Source organism: Halichoeres trimaculatus, unplaced genomic scaffold (assembly GCF_033239565.1).
Source record: "Halichoeres trimaculatus isolate MK-OKI-2021-1 unplaced genomic scaffold, fHalTri1.1 fHalTri1_scaffold_2, whole genome shotgun sequence".
In the NCBI taxonomy this organism is placed as follows: Eukaryota; Metazoa; Chordata; class Actinopteri; order Labriformes; family Labridae; genus Halichoeres; species Halichoeres trimaculatus.
This window is the reverse complement of record NW_027437180.1, coordinates 3,275,160-3,297,725: the sequence shown is the minus strand read 5'-3', so window position 1 is coordinate 3,297,725 and position 22,566 is coordinate 3,275,160. Positions and strand designations below refer to the sequence as shown.

The 22,566-nt window shown below is 41.9% G+C and overlaps 1 protein-coding gene across 1 annotated transcript in view; it reads left to right on the top strand.

Annotated features, from left to right (window-relative positions):
• glra3 (glycine receptor, alpha 3) overlaps positions 1 to 22,566 on the top strand; it is a 136,461-nt gene that overhangs the window by 75,650 nt on the left and 38,245 nt on the right. Inside the window, exon 4 of the mRNA XM_074690985.1 lies at positions 22,092 to 22,315. Coding sequence (XP_074547086.1) covers positions 22,092 to 22,315 — 224 coding nt within the window. The remainder of the gene's footprint in view (positions 1 to 22,091; positions 22,316 to 22,566) is intronic.

Here is a 22,566-nt window from a genome sequence, read left to right as displayed (position 1 = left end):
GCGTTAGATCAAAGTCTCAATCAGTCACTGTGCTGTCACTTCACAGACAATGAAGACAAAGTCCACAGACGTCTCTTCCTATTTTAACAAGTTGAAAAGCATATTAGTAGCATATTACTGTAAAACACAAGTTGACCTTAATCAAAACTGAAAGATGTGATATCAGTTAATTTGCCTTATGAATTAAATAAATGTAATAATGAAAAATTGAAGCAGATCTGACCAACTAAATTAAATAACTAACAAAACAATTTTAAAGTATAACTAGGTCTCATATCCACAGCGTTCCCTCCTCACTCATGGTTACAAACGCTGTCACAACAAAAAACAGCTCTAATTTCATAACTTTGGTAACCGTGAGTGAGGAGGGAAGGCAGTTGATATGAGACCCTGCCGTACATTGAAATATTGTTCTTCAGGGGGCACAGGTTTTCTGTGCCCCAAGGCACTGACTGGTGGTCTGTGCTTCATGGCACGGGGTCTTGTACCTATTGACTTTTGCAGTGTGTGACTAATGGTTAATATATTTGTAAATTAAATGTTTCACTGGACTATCATGCTATTCAGGCCAATTTTGAAAATGTAAATATATATATATATATATATATCAATTTATTTTTAACACAGACAGACAGTCCACACCATGTAGAGCACAGACAGCTGATCATTGCCACAAATACAAACTCAGATTACTCATTACTGACAAAAAGTGGTCATGTTAGAGCAAGGCGTTACCACTGTGAATAATAAACATGAGTAGGAGAAATATTTGATAATACAAAGGTCTAATATAATAATAATAATAATAATAATAATAATAATAATAATAATAATAATAATAATAATAGATCAATTTTTATTTGTACAGCACCAAATCACAAAATGATATATTATCAACAAAGGCCCAACACCTAATCTCAATCCATCATGAGCAGAGACCTTTACAGCATTCAGAGAGTTACACAGAGAGGACCGACTTCCTCTAACAGGCAGAAACCTCAAGCAGAACCAGACTCATGTTAGAAAGACCTGCTGAGACCAGGGAATTAGGGGAGCATGGGGACTGTGTCTTCACAACACTAAACCATCTGTTCCCCTGGCCTTTTTCTCTAAGGAGGCTAGCATTATTGTTTTTATTCAGACTGAATCTTATTTTAATGCTGCTGTAAAATTGTTCAGACTTCAAAGGTTAAATGAGCAAATAGTGTCCATTCAGCAATTGTGTCACTGTGCTCTGTTATTAATTTCTGAACCACAACAAAGCTGTCAGGCTGATGGAGTCATGTCAGACGAGTGTTAAAGGTCTTAATCCATCGATTGATGTGAAATCTGAGAGCAGGATGAGAAGTCGGGGTCAGTGGGTGGGCGTTTGATAAAAGGTAAAAACAGTGTGTACGGGGCACGTCAGGGTCGGTGCTGATGCAGAGGTCGTGATGCACAGTTTCCACTGAGCGCTGCAGAGAGGGTGGGGTTCATACAGGAGCCATATGTTACATTAGGATTAAGACCTTTCCCTCCTCTTACCATCTGTCTTTTCATCTACCCTCTCCTCTTCTCATCAGACAAACAAGAGATGGTGGTGACCTCAGTGCATCAACAACACACTTCAGATATGTTTCACTGATGTGGCAGATAGGGATGGGTACCGTATCAGGTACTTTTATAGGTACCGACCAAAATCTGTCAAAAGTACCAGGTACGGATTCACGTAAAATCAAAAGGTACCATGTTTAGGTACCTAAATGCATCCTTGTGACTGTGAGGGAGTGGAAGAGTAGGTGATTTTCCCTGCTGGACATGAACGCAGCGTTACAAGGTTATATACTGAATACTAATATGTTAAATTGAAAAGATTTAACTTTTTATTTTCAAACAAATTGATATTTATTACAACTTAAACACACACAAAAGTACCGAAAATTGGTACAGTTGAGTACCGATACCGATTGCCAGGTACCAGGAATCGGTACCCTATCGTTTCAACTGTGAAAGGTACCCATTCCTAGTGGCAGAAGTATGTCTACAGCTGGGTTCTGGATAGGGATGGGTACCGAATTAGGTACTTTTTTAGGTACCGACCCAATTATGTCAAAAGTACCAGGTATCCATTCATGTAGAGTCAAAAGGTACCATGTTTAGGTACCTATATGCATCCTTGTGACTGTGAGGGAGTGGAAGAGTAGGCAATTTTCCATGCTGGACATAAACACGGTATTTCAAGGTTATATTTTGAAGAATACATTTGTTAAATTGTAAAAAAATATACTTAATTATTTTAAAAATGTTATTTCTTACCACATAAACACAAAAAAGTACTGAAAATTGGTACTGTTTTGTACCGGTACCGATTGCACCAGGCACCAGGCATCAGTACTATATCATTTCAAATGTGAAAGGTACCCATCCCTAGTTCTGGATGTAGGGATGAAAACTTCTTCCAGGAACTTAATTTACGTAAACAAGGTGATGAAGTTGATCTGGAGTTGCCAGGTTTCCTCAGCTACATACAGGTGATCTGAGTCCCAGCTCCCTGCTGTAAACCACAAAAGAAATGCACTGTCTATTTTCAGCGGAGCTCCCCCAGCACACAACATGCTGAAAGAAGAGGATCACTCTTAACAGGAAGTCAGGCAAGAAAACCAAATGAAACATTTGTAAAATCTTATAATGAAGTACCCAGTCAAAACTCCTGACCATTCACTCCTCAGTCATTTAATCTAACCTCTATTAATATTTACATTTTTACAGTGTCAGGGGAAAACTTTTGACTTGAAAGATTGGATAGATGGTGAGGGAACAAAAAGGTGCAAAGTAAAAATTGATTTATGCTTCACGTGCCCATGAGGTCCATGCAACTTCAGACTCTCCTACTGCAGACTCAACTGCTGCAGTTGACTACTGAAGACTCTCCTTCTGCAGACTCGACTGCTGCAGACTTGCCTGCTGTGCTGCTGCAGACATGCCTGCTGCAGACTCACCTGCTGCAGACTGGCCTGCTGTGCTGCTGTTTGAATGTCTCTGGGCAGGGCACTGCTCTGTGTGGTCTGAGAGTGGTTTTTTCTCCTGTTTTTAAATAATTTTTTAGTTTTAGTTTAAAATGTGCAGGGGATACATCATCTGTGTGTGATACAGGCTTGTAGAGTTCTCAGTGACTTTGTTATGAAAATCGGGCGACAAATAATTGATACTTGTCAATCGCTACATACACCAACATGTGAGTTAAAGGAGCTTCCCGTCTTTTTTTCAGTATAAAGCAGACAAAAACAATTTATTATTTTTTTTTTTTTGTTTCTTTGATGAATCTTGGCGCTAGGCTATGTTATTGGATTTTGTTTGTGGGGTCACTGAGTTGCCACCAATGTTAGTTTTAGGAGCCTCTTATGCTGACTTTTCCTTTTCACACATCGCTCTGTGCTTCCCTTCACCATTACATCACTGAGAGGGAGGAAACATGGAGGAGGAGAGATTTATGGTTAATTTTTGAATGTCCTGTGTCTCACACAGGACGGACACACACACACTCACAGCTTAGAGCCAGGTTTGTTCCCTCCAGTCTGTACACGCTATCTATGTTAAACAGATTTACCACTGTTACTCTCTGTTTTTCATTTGTTCACTCAATCTCTCCATCCCTCTTAATCCATTGTGTATATGTGTGTGTGTGTGTGTGTGTGTGTGTGTGTGTGTGTGTGTGTGTGTGTGTGTGTGTGTGTGTGTGTGTGTGTGTGTGTGTGTGTGTGTGGACAGTATTTAGTGTGTCTGACTGATAAACACACAGGTCTGTCTGTGCACTCATCATCTCATCTTTAAACCTGTGTGGAAAAACCGGGCGGCTGAGTTGTCTCAGTGCAGTGATGGAGGTGAGGAGGGGTGGGTGGGGTTAAGGTAAGGAGAGAAGAATAGGGGACAAGGTAAGGAGGGATCCCTCTTTCTTCTCTCCAAGACAGTCTAGATGTGGACCACCACACTCAGCCGAGGTTTCAGTCCTCCACCCTCAGGAGGAAGTGATGACAGAATGTGATATTAAACATTTCAAAATAAAAGTTGCCTCCATAGTCACGTTGGGGAGATACTTCTGTTTTTTCTGTCTTCTGATAACTAATGGCAATGTTCAGGACTCCTCACATGCGCTGTTCCCCATGTTTCAGTGGCTCCCATCAGGCTGCCAGCCTCGCTGCCCAGCCTGCAGACCTCAAAGAAGAAAGGCTGTGTTGCTCCTCAATTCAAAACATCCATAATGCACGCCTCATTTTCCCTTTACTCATGTTTGAATGCCATTAGCACATGTCATACACCGACCTCTGTTGCATTTACATGCGTTTAAGTGCATTTCTGCACTTTACTTTATGCTATTTGGCACCCATTATGTTGGTCTTCAATACTCAGGGCTTTAGCATTTAATTTACATTTTAATATTTTAGTGTCTCAGTCTTATAGTCTTTACATTATTGTATTATCTAAGCAACTGTTTTCTACTTTTCATCTTCTTGGATTTAGAATTTTAGCATTTTCAAACAGTAGACTTTGAAATTGAATGTGCAGTTCAGCCTGTCTGTTTGCTTTGAATAGATTCATTGCAGGGGCGTAGCTACAATTAGGCAAACACAGGCAGTTGCCTGGGCCCCAAGATTCCCAGGGGCCCCCAAAGCATCTCTTAAAAACTGATTTATGAAGTTCTCTTCAACTGAATGCATTTCTTTTTCTAAATCGTACTTCACATGATTCAAAATACATCAAAAGGCTTAATCTTTAATGATGGTTTTGGGTACTCCCCCTCCCTTCTTATTCAATGGGCTATTCCATGTTACAATACATCTCAAAATTTGATTCAGGAAGAAAGTGGTAAAAAACACTTTTTTTCTTTTTTTTTTCTTTTTTTCAACCAAGTCAGAAATAAAAACAATGTTGCTCTGAAATCTGAGATAAACATATCAGACTTTGAGGATTTGAAGGACTTTATCTAGCCCAGGAAACAGGATCATTTTCCCAAAATCAAACTTTTTGAGTTGGTGATAAACATTATTGTACAAAATCTCTTTTTTGGATACATAACTCACTGGACAGGGGGTCAAATTAAAATGCATTAACTTTAAAATAATAGTACCAAAAAGTATGGTAACTGTAAATATCACCTCTTTCAGTAGATTTTTTCCAGTTTTATGTTGTGCTTGATATTTACACATTTTTTCTTTGCTTCATTATTTTTTTCAATATTTACCTATTGTAATGTTTTTCACTTCATACTTTCTTGTTTGTTACTGTTACTCTGTAAATTCCCCACTGTGGGACAAATAAGCTGTCAATTGACCATAAAAGATTTCAAATCCAGGTCAAAGTGGACTAAATTATGTATTCACTTTTTTCAAAATCAAACTAAAGTACAGAACTTGAGGAAAAGCATTTCGTTGCGTTAAGTTACCATGTACAAGATTAGCACTGTCGCATGCCTTGATTCTGGGAAAGAGACAGTGGACCCAGGGAAGGCCAGTCTAGCTCTGAGGAAGAAGAGTTACAAGGACATGGAGGGCCCCATTGACTGGGTTTGCCTTGGGCCCCCAAACAACTAAATACGGCCCTGATTCATTGAGGTCGACTTTAATGTTTACTGAGGTAAACGTAGGGATGGGTATGGAGAACTGCTTCCTGTTAAGAATTGATGGTTGGTTCAATCCATCAATATGATTACCCTTAATGCTTGATCATTTCACAGTTGATTATTTTTTGATGGATTTTCAGATAAAGTTTCCACAGAAAACTCTGGTTTAGGATTTCCTGCTTGAAGTTTTAAGAACTAGTAAAATGGTAAACATCTCCTAATGGACCAAAAACAATAGAGAAAACTTGTGCTAGCTTGATGCTTATGTACTTTGAAAATTGCGTTGATATGCTAGCGTTAGCATTCATGGATATAATTTTGGTTTTAAACCAAAGAACGGTGAAGCTCCTCATCTCTAAGTCCTTTTTTAACACTTTGATTTCTATTTAGGGGCTTTCTGGGTTTCTTTGAGCTGTGGTCTTCAACTTTTGATCAGCTGATAAACAGACGATTTCACTTTCATTTTTGTTTTCAAAAAATTGCTTCCTTTTTTTCCTGTCTCTCTCTCATTTCTTCTTTTTGGCCTTTTGAAACTCTACATAAAACCATAGTTTCAGCTCAGTCAAGGACTTTAAACACTTTATACTTTTTTAGAATTGTGCTTCAGATAAAGACAAAAATTTCTCTACATCTTAAGAAGATTAAATGAAGGTCATGGCTGCACGGTGGCACAACAGTTAGCGCTGCAGCCTAATAGCAAGAAGGTCACTGGTTTGATTCCCAGCTTGGCCGTTGAGCCTTTCTGTGTGGCGTTTTCATGTTCTTCCCGTACGTGCGTGGGCCCTCCAGCTTCCTCCTACAGTCCAAAAACATGCTCAGCAGTTTATTTGGTCACTCTAAATTGCCCATAGGAGTGAGTGTGTGAGTGAATGGTTGTCTGTTTATGTGTCAGCCCTGTGATTGGCTGGTGACCAGTCCAGGGTGTACCCTGCCTCTTGCCCAATGACAGCTGATATAGGCTCCAGCCACCCACGACCCTGAACAGGACAAGAGGTTAAGAAAATGAATGAATGAAGGTCGTGGAAAGCGATAAAAGGTGACCTGAAGGCATTTAAGGTGGCGCAATTGAAAGTTTGGGTGCACCTAACTTTTGTGCTGGTGCACCAAAAAAAAAAGAAAAAGAAAAAAAAAGAGTTAAGCACACCGATGTAACCAGTGCAAAACTAGTCAGGAGCCCTGGGCTTCAAGATTTTGCTGTGGAGTGTGGCTGAAAGTTATCCTTCACAATAAAAATGATGATGATTAGGCCTGTCACTATAATCAATAAATCAATAAACCGAACGATAAATAAAAACGTCCTCGGTAAGTTTGCCAGCCTCGATAAACTGACACGTGCATGCACGTTTTTCCTCCTCTCTTTCGACCAAAGAGGCTGAATGAGAAGATGGCTCACTACGTCTATCTTTCCTAACATCAGGGTGCATAGGTTCTATAGTGGATTTAGCAGATTTATAGCGGAGTGAGCATCTGTCAAAAATGTGATCTTTGGCATCTTTTGCAGCGGGGCTGCTTGCGCGTACACACGGCGAGAGCTGAAGCGAGCGTCCTGAGGGGTAAGGAGGAAACACACGCTAATATGAGTGATGGCACCAAAGAAACGGTTCTTAAGCCGCCTGCCACAGTCCCAGTGTGGGAATATTTAGTTTTTTACCAGAATGAACAAAGTGTGAGCTCATGAACACCAACGAGCTGATATGTCGCATTTGTTTGAAAATAGTGGCGACGAAGAAGAAGAAGGGGAGGTGCAGCGGAGCCTTGTTCTTTGACAATCTGCTCTTACTGAGGCTTTTGGTCTGCAAAGTAAATAGAAATAAAAGCACCAAATGGTGGGTGCTCAAAGACAGCTACTTTGCCAAAGAAATGCAGCCTTTCAATACGGTTGAAGGCCAGAAATGTTAAAAATGTTTGACAGACAGTACGGATTGACTGGGAAAAAGTACATGTTACAAACAATTCAGGAACTGTATAAACTCCCTTTTATTTAGGCTATAGTTTTTATTGCTGTTTTTTGGGGGGGAGTTTCTTTTTTTCTTTAGAGACACGGTCTATGTTTTATTGTTTTTGATTAGTATGAATTATTTTCATTGACATGTATTTTTTCTAAAAGAGAGTCCATTTCATTTTCATTGTAATTTTTTTCTCTTTCTTGTTTGTTAAATTTATTATATTTTTTGTTTAATTTATTTTATTTAAAAGATCCTGACCTTTTAATTACAGTTAAATACTCTTAAGAAATTAAAGTTTCTTGCTTTTGATATGGTGTACTCACTTTATTATCCCATTTATCATAATTACATCAATGAAAAAATGAAAAAAAAATCAAAATGATATTGATAATAATATCGTCTAGCAAAATTTGATATCGTGACAGGCCTAACGATGATGATAATGATGAGGATAATGATGATGATGATGATGATGACTCCCTCAGTCTGATCAGCAGCTGCAGGCTGAGGGAATCTGTTGTTACATTTAAATCTGTTTGTATCCTAAACTAAGCAAAGACAGGGCCTGTGCTAAAAATAGAGGAACGTGCACACATAAAAACACATAATGGGTCCACGAAGGCCTCTGGACCTGCCAACAGGAATCACATCTTTCAGTCAGGACGCTCACCTCGGGCATGCAGTGAATCGCTGTACAGTGAATTGTCTCCTGCTCTGATTTAGTGTGTGCCTCAGTGAACAAAGGCACAAAGATGGATCTGCTGCAGCGTCAGTTTGCTCTTCAGAGCAGGTCTACACACTCTGACATCACTGTAATAATACCTCTGTGTGTTCAGTTTGTTGCTCTGCTGCTTCAGGAAACTCCTGCCTGATCCTCAGATCCAGATGACACAGCTCTGGGAATAAAATCCTGCATGTTTGACTCATGTAGGCCCAAAGTGTCAGCAACAGTTAGCGTTACTGTCGCACCTAAATCAGACTTAACCTTGTTTAATTTCATTAGCTGCTTCTGTGCTCCCCGTGTCACGACTCTGGCTCTGCTGGAGGTGAACTGGAGTGGAAGAGTAGTGATGTCACTTCCAGTCAGTGAGCAGAGAGAGCAGAGAGAGCAGAGACGCTCGCTGCCCTTAACAGTGCATTCTGGGAATTTTCTTAAGAGCTGAACTCACAGTAAAGAAAAAGAAGTAAAGAAGTGATACTGGGCTCAGGAGGCTCCGTTCAGGGAGCAGAGATGCTCCATGTTAGCTCCAGATTCTGCTGCTCTTACTCTATGTGTGTGTGTCTGTGTCAACAGGGCCATGCCCCTCCCCCACATAAGCCAGGCTTATCCCCTCTCATTGTTCTTAATTCCCACACGGATAACAGCGAACAGGTTAAGGCAGATGAGAAAGCAGTGAGATGGTCAGGAAAGAAGAGGTCAGACAGAGCAAGCCGCTGCAGAGGAATGAAACAATAACACCTCAGTGGTGTTATTTATCAAAGGCCACAGCTGATATGGATAATGATATTTCTCAAAATATTTAAAAGATAACCACACAAGAGGTAAAAAGATTATTTCTACTTTGCTGCAACACATAACATTCAGCGCTCCTCATGGACAAAGATGGTCACAGTGGATGAAACGTGAGCTCTCTTATCTGTTAAAGGTGTAAAACAACATGTTAGTTAGATGACAGTAAGTCTAAACAAGCTAATGTTCCCACCAAAGGTCAGACAGTCCACCCCACCCCTGCTTTAAGGGTCCCCCTCTGACCCAGGTCCAGTCAGAGACTTAACCCGGAGACATTACATCCAGAAAGACTCAGGGATTACTTTGACTCTACAAACACTCTGCTCAAGCTGTCTGAGGCCCTGTTTACACGACGCCGAAAACGGTCGATTCCGCAAACATTTCGTTGCGTTTTGGCCTTCAGTTTAGACGAGACCACGTTGCGTTTTCAGTGAAAACGCAAACTTTTGAAAACGCTCCGCAGAGTGGAAAGATCTGAATCCGCTCCTCCATCCAGCTTCGTGTAAACACAGAGCGGAGCGTCTCAGGGTGAAACGCTGACGTCACCGAATGCGCACTCGCAGTTTTAGGTGAAGGCTCCGCGCTCAGCCACATTTCCAGTTGAGCCAGTAGGTGGCGGTAATTCGCGTTATGGTTGGATTGCCGACCGTCTCACACAACAAAACGGCAGAAAAAGAAAGAACAGAAGAGGAGACTTCTCCTCCTAGAGTCGTATGAACGCGGATCGTTTTCACACCGTCCTCATGTAAACGCGGGTGGCTTTTGAAAATGCAAAGGAAGAATCGTTGCGGGAGTCTCCGTGTAAACGGGGCCTGAGATCCACCTCACCATAGAGGAGCCAACTCTGATCCTTTCTCTTCTCACAGGTTGACCCCAGACCACAGGAGGTCCTAGAGATTTCACTGAGCTACATGGTCTGGCTCAACAGGAGCCCAAACAGCTCCACACAGAGCAGCTCTCGTGCAGCTCTTCAGCTTAGGTCATGTTTCTGATCATTCATGTGTAGTGGTGCATTTCCTGTTTTACCTCCTCCACTTGTTTCTGATCCTCCACATCCTGACTCCAGGGTTTCCCACCTGTGTTATTATCTCATTATCTGCAGCTGTGTCTATCTTCATAAATTACACAGAGGTTTCTGCTGATTGCCCAACATAATCTGACCCTGAGAGGAAATGGTTCATCTTTCCTCGCTGTTTGTTTGTCTAGTGTTTTGTTATTATTTTTGTGGGGTGAGTTTGTAGACCTTTAACATGTTTTTTACCTTTCTCTCTATAGGTACATACAGGGACGAGAAGTCATTTATACCAGGGGGGGCTGTAGCTACCAGGGGATATTAACGCGTGCGCACTCGCGAAAAATCTGGTCTTTTTTTTCTTTTTTTTTTCGGTTTTCTACGGGTTCTTATTGAGCCTGCAGACAGCTAAATAACCAGACTGTAGGAGCCAATTCCTTAGTTAATATGTATTTATTTATTGAGTTATATTTTTAACCAAGCTGTGTGTGGTGGGTGTGCCTATTGACTGTGATCCCTGCAGGTGGGGAGCGTAAAAGGAGAGCACGTCAGCCTAGAGGTGTGGCTGACTGGGGCACAGTCTTTAGACCTTGCGGGCGTGCACAGATCGCAGTGAAATTTTTAGTTTAAGATTCTTTATTGAAAAGTTAAAACCAGGACTCCAATAAATGTCATTATTTATTTTTTCAACCGCATCATCTGGACTCTTTTTTAATCACGCACCACAAGCGTCAGGAACAGTCAGCCCAGGAGTGCTTCACACTTAAGGAAAACACAAAGGATACCGTGGACACTACATTAGTCTAAAGACTCGCTTTGGATGAGGAGTGATCCTTTTGGACGCAGCCACTTTGGAGGGGCAGTAATTGTTTGGACAGCGCGCCATCCGGAACAAAGAACAATGGAGTCTCCCCTGCTGAACTCACAGCGGTAACGAAAGCTCAACGCTTCATAACGTAAAGGCTATTGACTGAAACATGTGCAATGTGAATTAATTCGTTAAAGGAGAAGTTAAAGCTAATTTAGAAGCACTTTTGGAAAGGATTTGAGTCACATTGAATGGACAATGATTTTTTTTGTATCGCTGTTGAAGACGAGGAGAACGCACAGCGCAACGAATCCTTGATGGAACAATAATGATGAATAGGACATAAAACAAGATTCAAGGTGTGCCGAATTGTTCATATTGATAAAATAAAGAAATAAAAATAAAATCTGTGCAATATGGATGCCGACAAAAGGGACGAACAGGCTGATAAGGTTTTGCATGAAACTGTCGCCGAAGAAAACGCAGGGAACGGCGAGCATGCTTCGAAGATGCGCTTAATCAGAAGAGGAAAGCTTGCACAGTTAACGCGCAGAAAGAATATCATTAAAGAATTAATGGAGGACGTTATGAACGCAGATGAAGTTAAAGAAAACTTGGATAAATTCAAGACTTTGTTGGATGGTTTTAAGGAAGCGCACCGGGCTTATGAAGCACTGTTACACGTGGAAGAGGACAAAGGTGACAGTGACGCTTGGTTTCAATCCAAAATAACCAGCATTGATAACTTTATGGATGATGTTAATAAATGGTTGTCTGGCTCCACGACAAGGGCTGGCGATGAAGATGATGTTGGGTTTGGTGAAAGTGCTGCAGTCTCCTTCAGGTCTAAAGGGAGTGTATGCTCAACTGTCTCATCCACATCCTCTGCTCGCATTTGTGCAGAAGCGGAAAAGGCTGCTTTAATAGCAAGACTAACTGCACTAAAAGATAAACATGCACTGGAGGAGGAAGAGCAGGAGCTCAATATACAAAGGGAACAACTAAGGAAAAGAAAGGAAACATTGGAATTACAATCTGAGTTGGATGCTGCCACTGCTAAACTTACTGTCTTCAACACTATGGAAACTCAAGCCAAACTTCTAACAACGGATGGAATGAATGAGTATTATGAGGAAATGTCTGAAAAGAAAAACGGCCACACACCAAGGAACTCAATGCACAAGAGCACAGGAGAAACACAAAGTGTACGACCAAAGGAAGGACTGCAGTACAACTTCTCACTGGGGCACTCAGAATACCCCAAAGCATCACAAAAACTTCATGAAAGCGCACAGGCAAGTAAACCAGTCAAGGCAGGAACCATGAAACAGGAAAGAATCTCTGAGCAAAATCAGTCACTGGAGCCACAACAAGAGGAGATGGAAAGTCCTTCAACCCAAGTTAAGCCCGTGCAGGACATAACTCTGTACAGCATCTTACAGAGACAGAACGACATCACGGCCTCTCTTGTCACCCAACAACATTGTTCTTCTCTACCACAAAAGGATGTTAAGGTCTTTGAGGGAGATCCAGTTGAATACAGATCCTTCTTACGAGCCTTTGAGCATGTTGTAGAAACCAAAACACTCTGTGGAAAAGACAGGTTGTATTATTTAGAGCAGTACACCAGGGGGCAGTGTAGAGAACTTGTAAGAACTTGCATGTACATGGATCCTGATAGGGGCTATGTTAAAGCCAAAGAACTCCTTCATCAGCACTATGGCAATGAGTTCAAGATTGCAAGTGCATATATAGAAAAAGCTCTGTCATGGTGTCCCATTAAACCTGAAGACTCTAAAGCTTTAGAGGCCTTTGCTCTATATCTAAGAGGGTGCTGCAATGCCATGGAAGAAATCACATACATGGAGGAACTTGATTTATCTTCCAATTTAAAAGCTCTGGTTACTAAGTTGCCATATAAACTTCGTGAGAAGTGGAGATCTGAAGTCTGCATGCTACAGGAAATGCGGAACAGCAAGGTGAAGTTCAGTGACCTGGTCAAGTTCATCGAACGTCAAGTAAAGATCTTATCAGACCCTGTATATGGCAACATTCAAGACCAAAATGTCAGTTCCCCCAAAGGTAATAAAGCTACATTGTTGCGAAGGTTGAAACCCACCAGCAGCAGCTTTGCTACCAGCATAGCAAACATTGAATGCAGCTCCAAATTCCCTCAGCCGCAGGGCAGCCAAGGCCAGGCTGGAAACATACCTTTCTGTCTGTTCTGTTCAGGTGCACATAAAATGGATGCATGTCTGCTCTTCAAAAGAAAACTGCACAAAGAAAAGATCAGTTTTTTAAAGGAAAGAGGAATCTGTTTTGGCTGCCTCCTACCTGGGCACATGAGTAGAGACTGCTGCAACCGCTTGTTGTGTAAAGTGTGCAATCTACAACACCCAACTGTGCTTCACATAGGAAAGGAAAAAGGAACATCCGCAAGTGAAAAGTTGGAAGGCACAAAAGGCGTTGCAAAGATTTCTCTGAACGCATGTGGGCATATTGGGGCCGGTGAAGAAGAGTGTGTCCTGTCTATTGTGCCAGTTCAGGTAAAATCCAGCAAGGGGAATGAAATTGTACAAACATATGCCTTCCTGGACCCTGGCAGTTCTGCCTCATTTTGCACAAACAAACTAATGCATCAGCTGAACATGACAGGAAAGAAAACAAATATTCTTCTACGCACCATGGGTCAAGAAAAGACTGTCAGTAGTCATATAGTCCAAGGCTTGGAGGTGAGTGAGCTGCATGGCACCACATTCACAGCCCTTCCGGAGTTTTACACTCAAAAAACCATGCCTGTTACAAAAAATAACATCCCCAATCAAAAGGATCTAGCCAAGTGGTCATATCTCAAAGACATCAAACTACCAACCATAGATGCAGACATCAGCTTACTGATCGGCACTAATGCACCCAAAGTAATGGAGCCATTGCAGGTCATTAACAGCCAGGGAGAAGGCCCATACGCAGTGAGGACTTTACTTGGTTGGGTAGTCAACGGCCCACTAAGAGGAGGAGGAACAAATGACAAAGACTCATCCCCAGTCTCTGTCAACAGGATCTCAGTGGTTGATCTTCATGAGTTGCTGGTCACACAGTACAACATGGAGTTCAATGAAAAATCCTATGAAGACACAAAGGAAATGTCATGTGAAGACAAACAGTTTATGGAAATTGTAAAAGACTCAGCTAACATTGTGGATGGACACTACAGTCTCAGATTGCCATTCAGGAAAGCTGATGTTTCACTGCCCGACAATCGTCATGTTGCTGAGCAACGTCTTTCCAGCTTAAAAAGAAAGTTTTCAAGGAATGCATCATTTCATGAGGAGTATACAAACTTCCTCAATGATGTCATCGATAAAGGCTATGCTGAGGAAGTGCCACAGGGGCAGCTAAAACGAAATGATGGAAAAGTGTGGTACATACCTCATCATGGGGTTTACCACCCAAAAAAAGGAAAACTCAGAGTGGTTTTTGACTGTGGAGCATCTTTCAATGGTACTTCCCTCAACTCAGAGCTGCTCCAGGGTCCTGACCTCACTAACCGACTCATTGGGGTACTTACCAGATTCCGCCAGGAACCAATTGCTATGATGGGTGACATTCAAGCAATGTTTCACCAGGTGAAGGTTTCAAATGAAGATGTTGATTTTTTGAGGTTCCTGTGGTGGCCTGGAGGGGATACAAGTCTCAACCCTCGTGAATACCGCATGGTTGTACACCTTTTTGGTGCTGTGTCATCACCCAGCTGTGCAAACTATGCACTCAGAAGGACAGCTGAAGATAACAGAAAACACTTCAGACCTGAGGTGATTGACACAATCTTGAACAATATCTATGTTGATGATTGCTTAAAGTCTGTTTCTACAGAAGCTGAAGCAATACAGCTCATCAAGGAACTCACAGTGGCATGTCAGAGAGGAGGGTTCCACCTCTCCAAATGGATAACCAACAACCGAAAGGTGTTATCCTCCATCCCTGAAGCAGACAGAGCTAAAGAAGTGAAAGAGCTCAATCTTGACCGAGATCAACTCCCAACTGAAAGGGCACTTGGGGTGCAATGGTGTGTGGAAAATGACAAATTTACATTCAATGTCAGCATCAAGCCGCAGCCACACACACGAAGAGGAATATTATCTATGGTCAGCTCCATCTATGACCCTTTAGGGTTTCTAGCTCCCTTCACTCTGCCTGCCAAGCTGCTATTACAGGAACTATGCCGCATAAACTATGGTTGGGATGAAGAGGTACCCAAGATGTACTCTGAGCAGTGGATAAAATGGAAGTTGGATCTCCAGAAAATAACTGAGTTCAAGGTTGAGAGATGCCTTAAGCCTAACAACTTTGGCAAACACAGTCAGGCACAGCTACACCATTTTTCAGACACAAGTGAGTATGGATATGGCACAGTGAGCTACTTGAGACTGGTCAATGACAAGAACACGATTCATGTCTCATTCATGATGGGAAAGGCCAGAGTAGCTCCCCTCAAGAAGATGACAATTCCAAGGATGGAACTTGCTGCTGCAGTGCTTGCCACCAGAGTAGACAGAGTGCTCAGAACAGAGCTTCAGATGCAGCTTGAAAGCTCAATGTTTTGGACCGACAGCCAAGCAGTGCTCAGGTACATTGCAAATCAACACACAAGATTCCGCACATTTGTGGCGAACAGGATCTCCATCATAAGGGAGGCCACAGAGATTAAACAATGGAAATATGTGAGCACAAAGATCAACCCAGCTGATGTTGCCTCCAGGGGGCAGACAGCAGATGCCTTTATAAAGAACAGGACTTGGATCCATGGCCCAGACATGCTCTGGGGATCGGAAACGGACTGGCCAAAGGTTCCTGTGGAATTCACCCCTCTCCCTTTTGATGACATAGAGGTTAAAAAGACCCATACTGTAAGTACAGTCATCATCAAAGACACTGAGAATCCTACCAACAAGTTTCTCATGTACTTCTCCAGCTGGACAAAGCTAAAAGTTGCAGTAGCATGGCTTCTGAAACTCAAAGAAATTTTGAAAATACTGGCTCACAAAAGAAAAGTGTTTTGTTCCTCTGAAAGTGTTTCACACACAGCCCCCGGATGCGCTGATCGCACTGTGGACCAGAAAATGACAGACATCAAATCCACATTAGGTGGTCAGAGCATTGATCTGGAGGATTTGGAGAAGGCAGAGAACGCAATCATCAGCCTAACCCAAAAAGAGTGCTTTTCAGAGGAAATAACTGCATTACAGAGGAAAACAAGTGTCAAAAGGACAAGTAACCTCTACAGGCTGGATCCAGTGTTAAAGGCTGGCATGCTCAGAGTGGGAGGACGCCTGAGAAGGGCAGCTATGCCAGAAGAAGTAAAGTTCCCTGTCATACTCCCTAAAAATTCGCACATTTCCACTCTCATTCTGAGGGATTTCCATCAAAGGACTGGACATGGTGGGCGCAACCACGTTCTCTCTGAGCTTCGAAAGAGGTATTGGATCATCAGAGCCAACTCTGCAGCAAGAAAAACAATAGCTGAATGTGTTTTATGCAGACGTAGCAAAGCCAAAACCGGAGAGCAGAAGATGGCTGATTTGCCGCTGGAGAGGCTTGAACCAGACCTACCTCCATTTACTAACGTTGGTGTTGATTATTTTGGCCCAATCGAAACAAAAAGAGCCCGCACCACATTGAAGAGGTATGGAGTATTATTTACCTGTATGACCAGCAGAGCTGTTCATATAGAAGTCGCCAACTCCCTCGACACAGACTCATGTCTCAATGCTTTAAGACGGTTCACATGTAGAAGAGGGCAGGTTAAACATATAAGGTCAGATAATGGAACTAACCTTGTTGGCGCTCAGAGAGAGTTAAGAAAGGCCCTCTCTTCACTGAACCAGCACAGAATCAAAGGGGCTCTGCTTCAAAAAGGCATACAGTGGAGTTTTAACCCTCCTGGAGCATCCCACCATGGAGGCATATGGGAGCGTCTTATAAGATCTGTAAGACAGGTGCTTCACGCTGTCCTGAAGCAGCAAACTCTTGATGATGAGGGGCTACAAACCCTGTTATGTGAGGTAGAAGCCATCTTGAATAGCCGGCCAATTACGACTGTCTCCACTGATCCACAAGACCTGGAGCCTCTCACTCCAAACCACATCTTACTCCTGAACGCCAAACCAATGCTGCCACCTGGACTCTTTGACAGAAACGACCTGTATATAAGACGCCGATGGAGACAGGTGCAATATATGGCAGATTTATTCTGGAAACGTTGGAGCCAGGAATACCTGCCTCTCATGCAGGAAAGACAAAAATGGTGCAAACTAAGAAGGAACTTCACACCTGGAGATGTGGTTCTGGTTGTAGATCCCTCTGCCCCACGTGGATCCTGGATCTTAGGGAAAGTATTGGAAGTTCTAGCAGACTCTAAAGGGTTGGTGCGAGCTGTGAAGGTGAAAACACACACCAGTGTCCTGGAGAGGCCAATAACCAAAATCTGCCTGCTGCTGGAATGCAAAGAATAGCAATTAAACTAAGATGACTAGTGACATGATGACATCTCCATTGTAAAGATGAGTACCACCACACACATGACTGACAATCAAATTGATGCATTTGTAAAGAATGATAAGTAAATACTGGCTCCTTTTTGATATGTTATGATAATTGTTTTTGTTCTACCTCAAAATACAATTAGAGGCCGGTAATGTAGGAGCCAATTCCTTAGTTAATATGTATTTATTTATTGAGTTATATTTTTAACCAAGCTGTGTGTGGTGGGTGTGCCTATTGACTGTGATCCCTGCAGGTGGGGAGCGTAAAAGGAGAGCACGTCAGCCTAGAGGTGTGGCTGACTGGGGCACAGTCTTTAGACCTTGCGGGCGTGCACAGATCGCAGTGAAATTTTTAGTTTAAGATTCTTTATTGAAAAGTTAAAACCAGGACTCCAATAAATGTCATTATTTATTTTTTCAACCGCATCATCTGGACTCTTTTTTAATCACGCACCACAAGCGTCAGGAACAGTCAGCCCAGGAGTGCTTCACACTTAAGGAAAACACAAAGGATACCGTGGACACTACACAGACGTTGTGTGCCAACAAATCTGGGTTTATTTCAAACCAATTAAACAAAATATTATTGCACCACAGTCCAGGCTGACAGTCTCTCTGGGTCTCACTCTCTTCTACCCATCTTGACCACAAAGGCACAATCCGACAAGACACAACAGCTGTGTCCCAATTCAGGGGCTGCAGCCTACGGAGGCTGTAGCCTTCGGAGGACCTGGCCTTTATAGCCTGCGAAGACCGCGTAGGCCGAACTGAATTGAGACGGTCTGGTCTGCGAAGCATTTCCTGTTTGTCACCCTCGATGTCACACAGCACCGCCCTCACCAGTCAGACTTACATTACTTTTAAACACACGAAAACCAAAACCTCACATTTAAACAGGATCATTTTTACTATCTTTTTATTACTTTGCGTTGTTATTATTATTATCATTATTATTATCATCATTTTTATTATTATTATCATTTGTATTATTATTATCCCTATTGATAGAGTATAGATCTACCATTTAGGCCTACATGAGAGTAAGGCAACAACGTACATTTTCAACATTTGATCAAGTGCTGGGGGGATGATAAATAAATAAGTATAAAATAAAAGCTGCTAAAATGATTTAATGTCTTTTGTAAATTCCCTGTAAAAAATACATAAATAAAAAAAAAAACTCCAAGTAAGTTTTTTTCCCAAGAGAATTTACATTTATGGACATATTTTTTTTAATAATGAGAAGATTCATAAAGAACTGTTTTTCCACAGTATATTACTTGAAAAGAGCCCAAACAACACATTTTCACACAGAAAAACAAAATATTCCTTCACGTTTTAGAAACACAATCACATAGTTGTTTCCAGAAATCCTTCATATCTGGATAAATCAGGACTCCTTTTGGAGTTCGGCTGTGTCCATCATGTTCGGCATTCATACGCAATGAATCTTGGGATATGTTAGGCTATGAAGGATTCACCGAACCCATCCTTCACGGCCCTCGAAACGGAGGACGGATTCATCGGCCGCATTTAGAGGAGCCTCCGTATTGGGACAGCCTCCGACGCACCGCTGTGACGTAATCGGTCTTCAAATCCAGCCTCCGTAGGCTGCAGCCCCTGAATTGGGACACAGATAACGTGAGGTCTCTGGGAGGAGAGAGGGTCAGTGAGACAAAGAGTGCATTCTATCAGTGTCTAAACCCTGTGTATTATGCAAATCTCATGGATGGCCAATGACTCGTGCACACATTTCAACACAAAATCTATTACTAATCAAGATCCAATTGTTACAAGCACAGAAAATAAAAGTAAATAAGTTGCACAGCGGCAGTTTGTTTTAATATGTGTGTGGGAAAAAAAGCGGTAAAAAAAAAATCTAAATATAGTTTTTCCCCTCCTCCACCCCCAGGGGGTGCTGCAGCACCCTCAGCACCCCACTTCTTGCTTCCCTGGATACATAAGATCAGTGGTTCCCAACATTTTCCATCTCAGGGCCTCAAAATCCTCAAAATCCTCAAAGCCCACCTATATAATCCACATAAGGACTGAACTGAATCCAGGAACATGTTGGAAGTTTCACAGTCGCTAACACACCATCTTTAAAATGTTGCAACACCTTCAGGAAAACAGTTTTGGCTGTTTGATTTTCATATAATTACTACAGATAGAACGATGTGGGTTTTTTTTTCAGGGTTGATATGCATTCCTATTGTTAGTAGTCAAGGAGGCTGGTAACCAATATTTGGAGCTGATATTCATTTACAGTAAAAGTGAAAATACTGGAATCAAAATGTTGAAGAATAAAACTCTGAAACTAAACTTTGTTTAAATACCTATAAGCATATGTTTATCAAACCGCTCCCAGGCTAAGCAGCATGTCTTTTAAAGTCTAATAAAGAATAAAAAGCTTTTCTAAGTTTCCTTAGGTGAATAAAGTTTTCCAAAAAATAGCTCTGAGTGTAACCAGTCAGATGGTGGGTGACTATGGGTGGGACAAACCTAGAGACAGAATGGTGACTGCAGAAAGAGCAGCATGGCTGCACCAGAACCAAAATGTAACATTTTTAAATTGATTTCTTATCTGCCATTGTAGTCACAAAAAGACTGATGCCGATAGTCCTCCAAATGTCTATAACGCCAATAACAATTACACCCCCTACCTAATGAATAAATAAATAAATACTTTTTTGGAAATGATTTGGCGGCCCACCATGGAGCTGTGGCCCACAGGTTGAGAATCCGTGCGTTAGATGGTTCTTGCTGACTATGTTTGGGTTGTGTTTCCACTGGTTATGGGGTGGTAACCAAAGACTGTATAAAACGTGGAAGCATCCGTGACGTCACCCATGTGTCCCTGAAACCGTGAAATGAAGCCAATCCGTGGACCCAGCCACATTCACTGTGACGCCGGCTGTGAGTTTTTTCTTCCAGCAGCTACAGGGCGCCCTGCAGTCACCTGACCTAAGCTGTTCCTCTGATTGGAAATTCAAATGACCCTAATAACTTCTAAACCGCAGGGATAAAAAAATTCACTCACCGTTCAGTATGTGGATAGTGAAATCAGCGTTTTAGACCCAAGTTGTTTTTTGAACCAGGCTGTTAATATGTTTTTAATGCTATAAAAGTCTGTTTTTATGGCTGGGTGTGTACGTGACTTCCAGTCTTTCTGCAGCCAGCCTCAAGAAAAAAAATAATAACACAGGGACAACTCATGATAGCTTTTGTCAGAGGTAGACTGATGTGTTTTTTTTTTCAGGGCCAACACCATTACTGGTCATCAGTTGTAAGGAAGCCAATATTTGGGGCCAGTTTTCATTGGCAGTATAAGTGACAGTACTAGCATCAAACTTTGTTTAAATGTCTTTGAGCATACGAGGGAGGGTTGAAAAGTTCATAGCCTGACTAGGATGGAGTTATGCCATAGTGATGAAACTTGGCATGCATTAAATTTAACATTTTCTGACATTTAGGGCATGGTTTATTTTTCAACACAGTCGATGTTTTCTTGAGTTGTTGCTGTGGCAGGATGTCAAGACCTTGGGTCATCTTCAAGATTATCCCTACCCCTCTTGAATTCAGCTGCCCACTTTTGCAGAGTTGGTAAAGCTGGAGTATTGTCCCCTAATGGATCAACCATGTCAGCGTGAAACACTCAAATGAAATAAACCATGCCACAAGTGTCAAAAAATGTTGAATTTAATGCATGCCAAGTTTTATCACTATGGCATAACTCCTTCCTAGGCAGGAAATGAACTTTTCAGCCCTTCCTCATATGTTGATTGAACAGCTCCCAGGTTAAGAATCTGTCTTAGTTAAAGTTGAATGACAAAATAAATAGCTCTCAAAAGTTTTTGGTAAGTCAATTTGACAGTAAGTCAGGTTTTCAAAACAATAGGTCTGATGTCACCAATCAGATGGTACTGTGAGTGGAACAATGCTAAAGACAGAGTAGCAACTTCAATTGTTTTGGACCAACACTGCGATTGTGATAAATAAATAATTCTATAATTTGACCAACAGGACAAAGGATAATATCAATATATAAACAGCTCTTTCCTGTAGGCCAGGCCTACATATTACTATATTCCCTCCAGTTACATTTACACCTCCAGGTGTGCGTGTAACTTTTTTTTTCCCATTGCAGCCTTTGCAATTTTTTTTCAAAAAATTGCATTCTATTACATCGCGATATCAGCCCAGGTAATAATTGGCCTATCTCTAGCTTTTGTTGTCAGATTTAAAAAGCACCAGAGAATCCACAGTTTCAGCAGCTTCCTCTCTGTTCCTCCCTAATGCTATCACAACCATCACTTTCACTGTAGCAGCCAGAGCAGAGGGCAAAGGATGATGGGTATGCATGGGGCCATGGTCTCTGTCGTTCCTCTGCAGCTGAAACTGATCAGCACTTTTGTCTGAATGACCAGAGGTGTCACTCTGACAGGATCCAGACTCTGAGTTATTGATGAATGTGTCAAAGCTGTTAAATCCTCTGTGAACTAAATATCCCAGTTTTACTTAAAGCTTCCTTGTTTCGCTTGTGCCCTTGTTTACAGAACACTGTGTTTAACAGTTCTCTGCATGTTAAATCCATCAGGTCTGGATTTTACCATCCAGTTTCATTCAGTCTACATCTGAGCCTTCCTGAAGCTGTCCTGTTCCTCTTTGTCTTTGCAGGATTATAGAGTCAACATATTCCTCCGTCAGCAGTGGAACGACCCGCGGCTCGCCTATGCCGAGTACCCAGATGACTCGCTGGACCTGGACCCCTCTATGTTGGACTCTATCTGGAAACCAGATCTGTTCTTTGCCAACGAGAAAGGCGCCCACTTTCACGAAGTGACCACAGACAACAAACTCCTCAGGATATTCAAGAACGGGAATGTTTTGTACTCCATTAGGTGAGTGAGGGGTCGGGTGGTTGAGAGCTGTTACTCTGGTTTCTTTCTTTTTTTTTGTGCTTTGACATGTTTAGACCAAAATCTTGACTCTCCCTCAGAAGAGTCATGCTCTGTAGTTGTGACCTATCTGACAGCTGATTTAAAGGGGTTTGGTTGTCATGAAGCAGCAGGACAGCCAAGCTCTCTGTTGTCCAACGGTTTTAATATAAAATCCCAGGTGTGTTACTATCTTTCCTGACCTCTGCAGACTC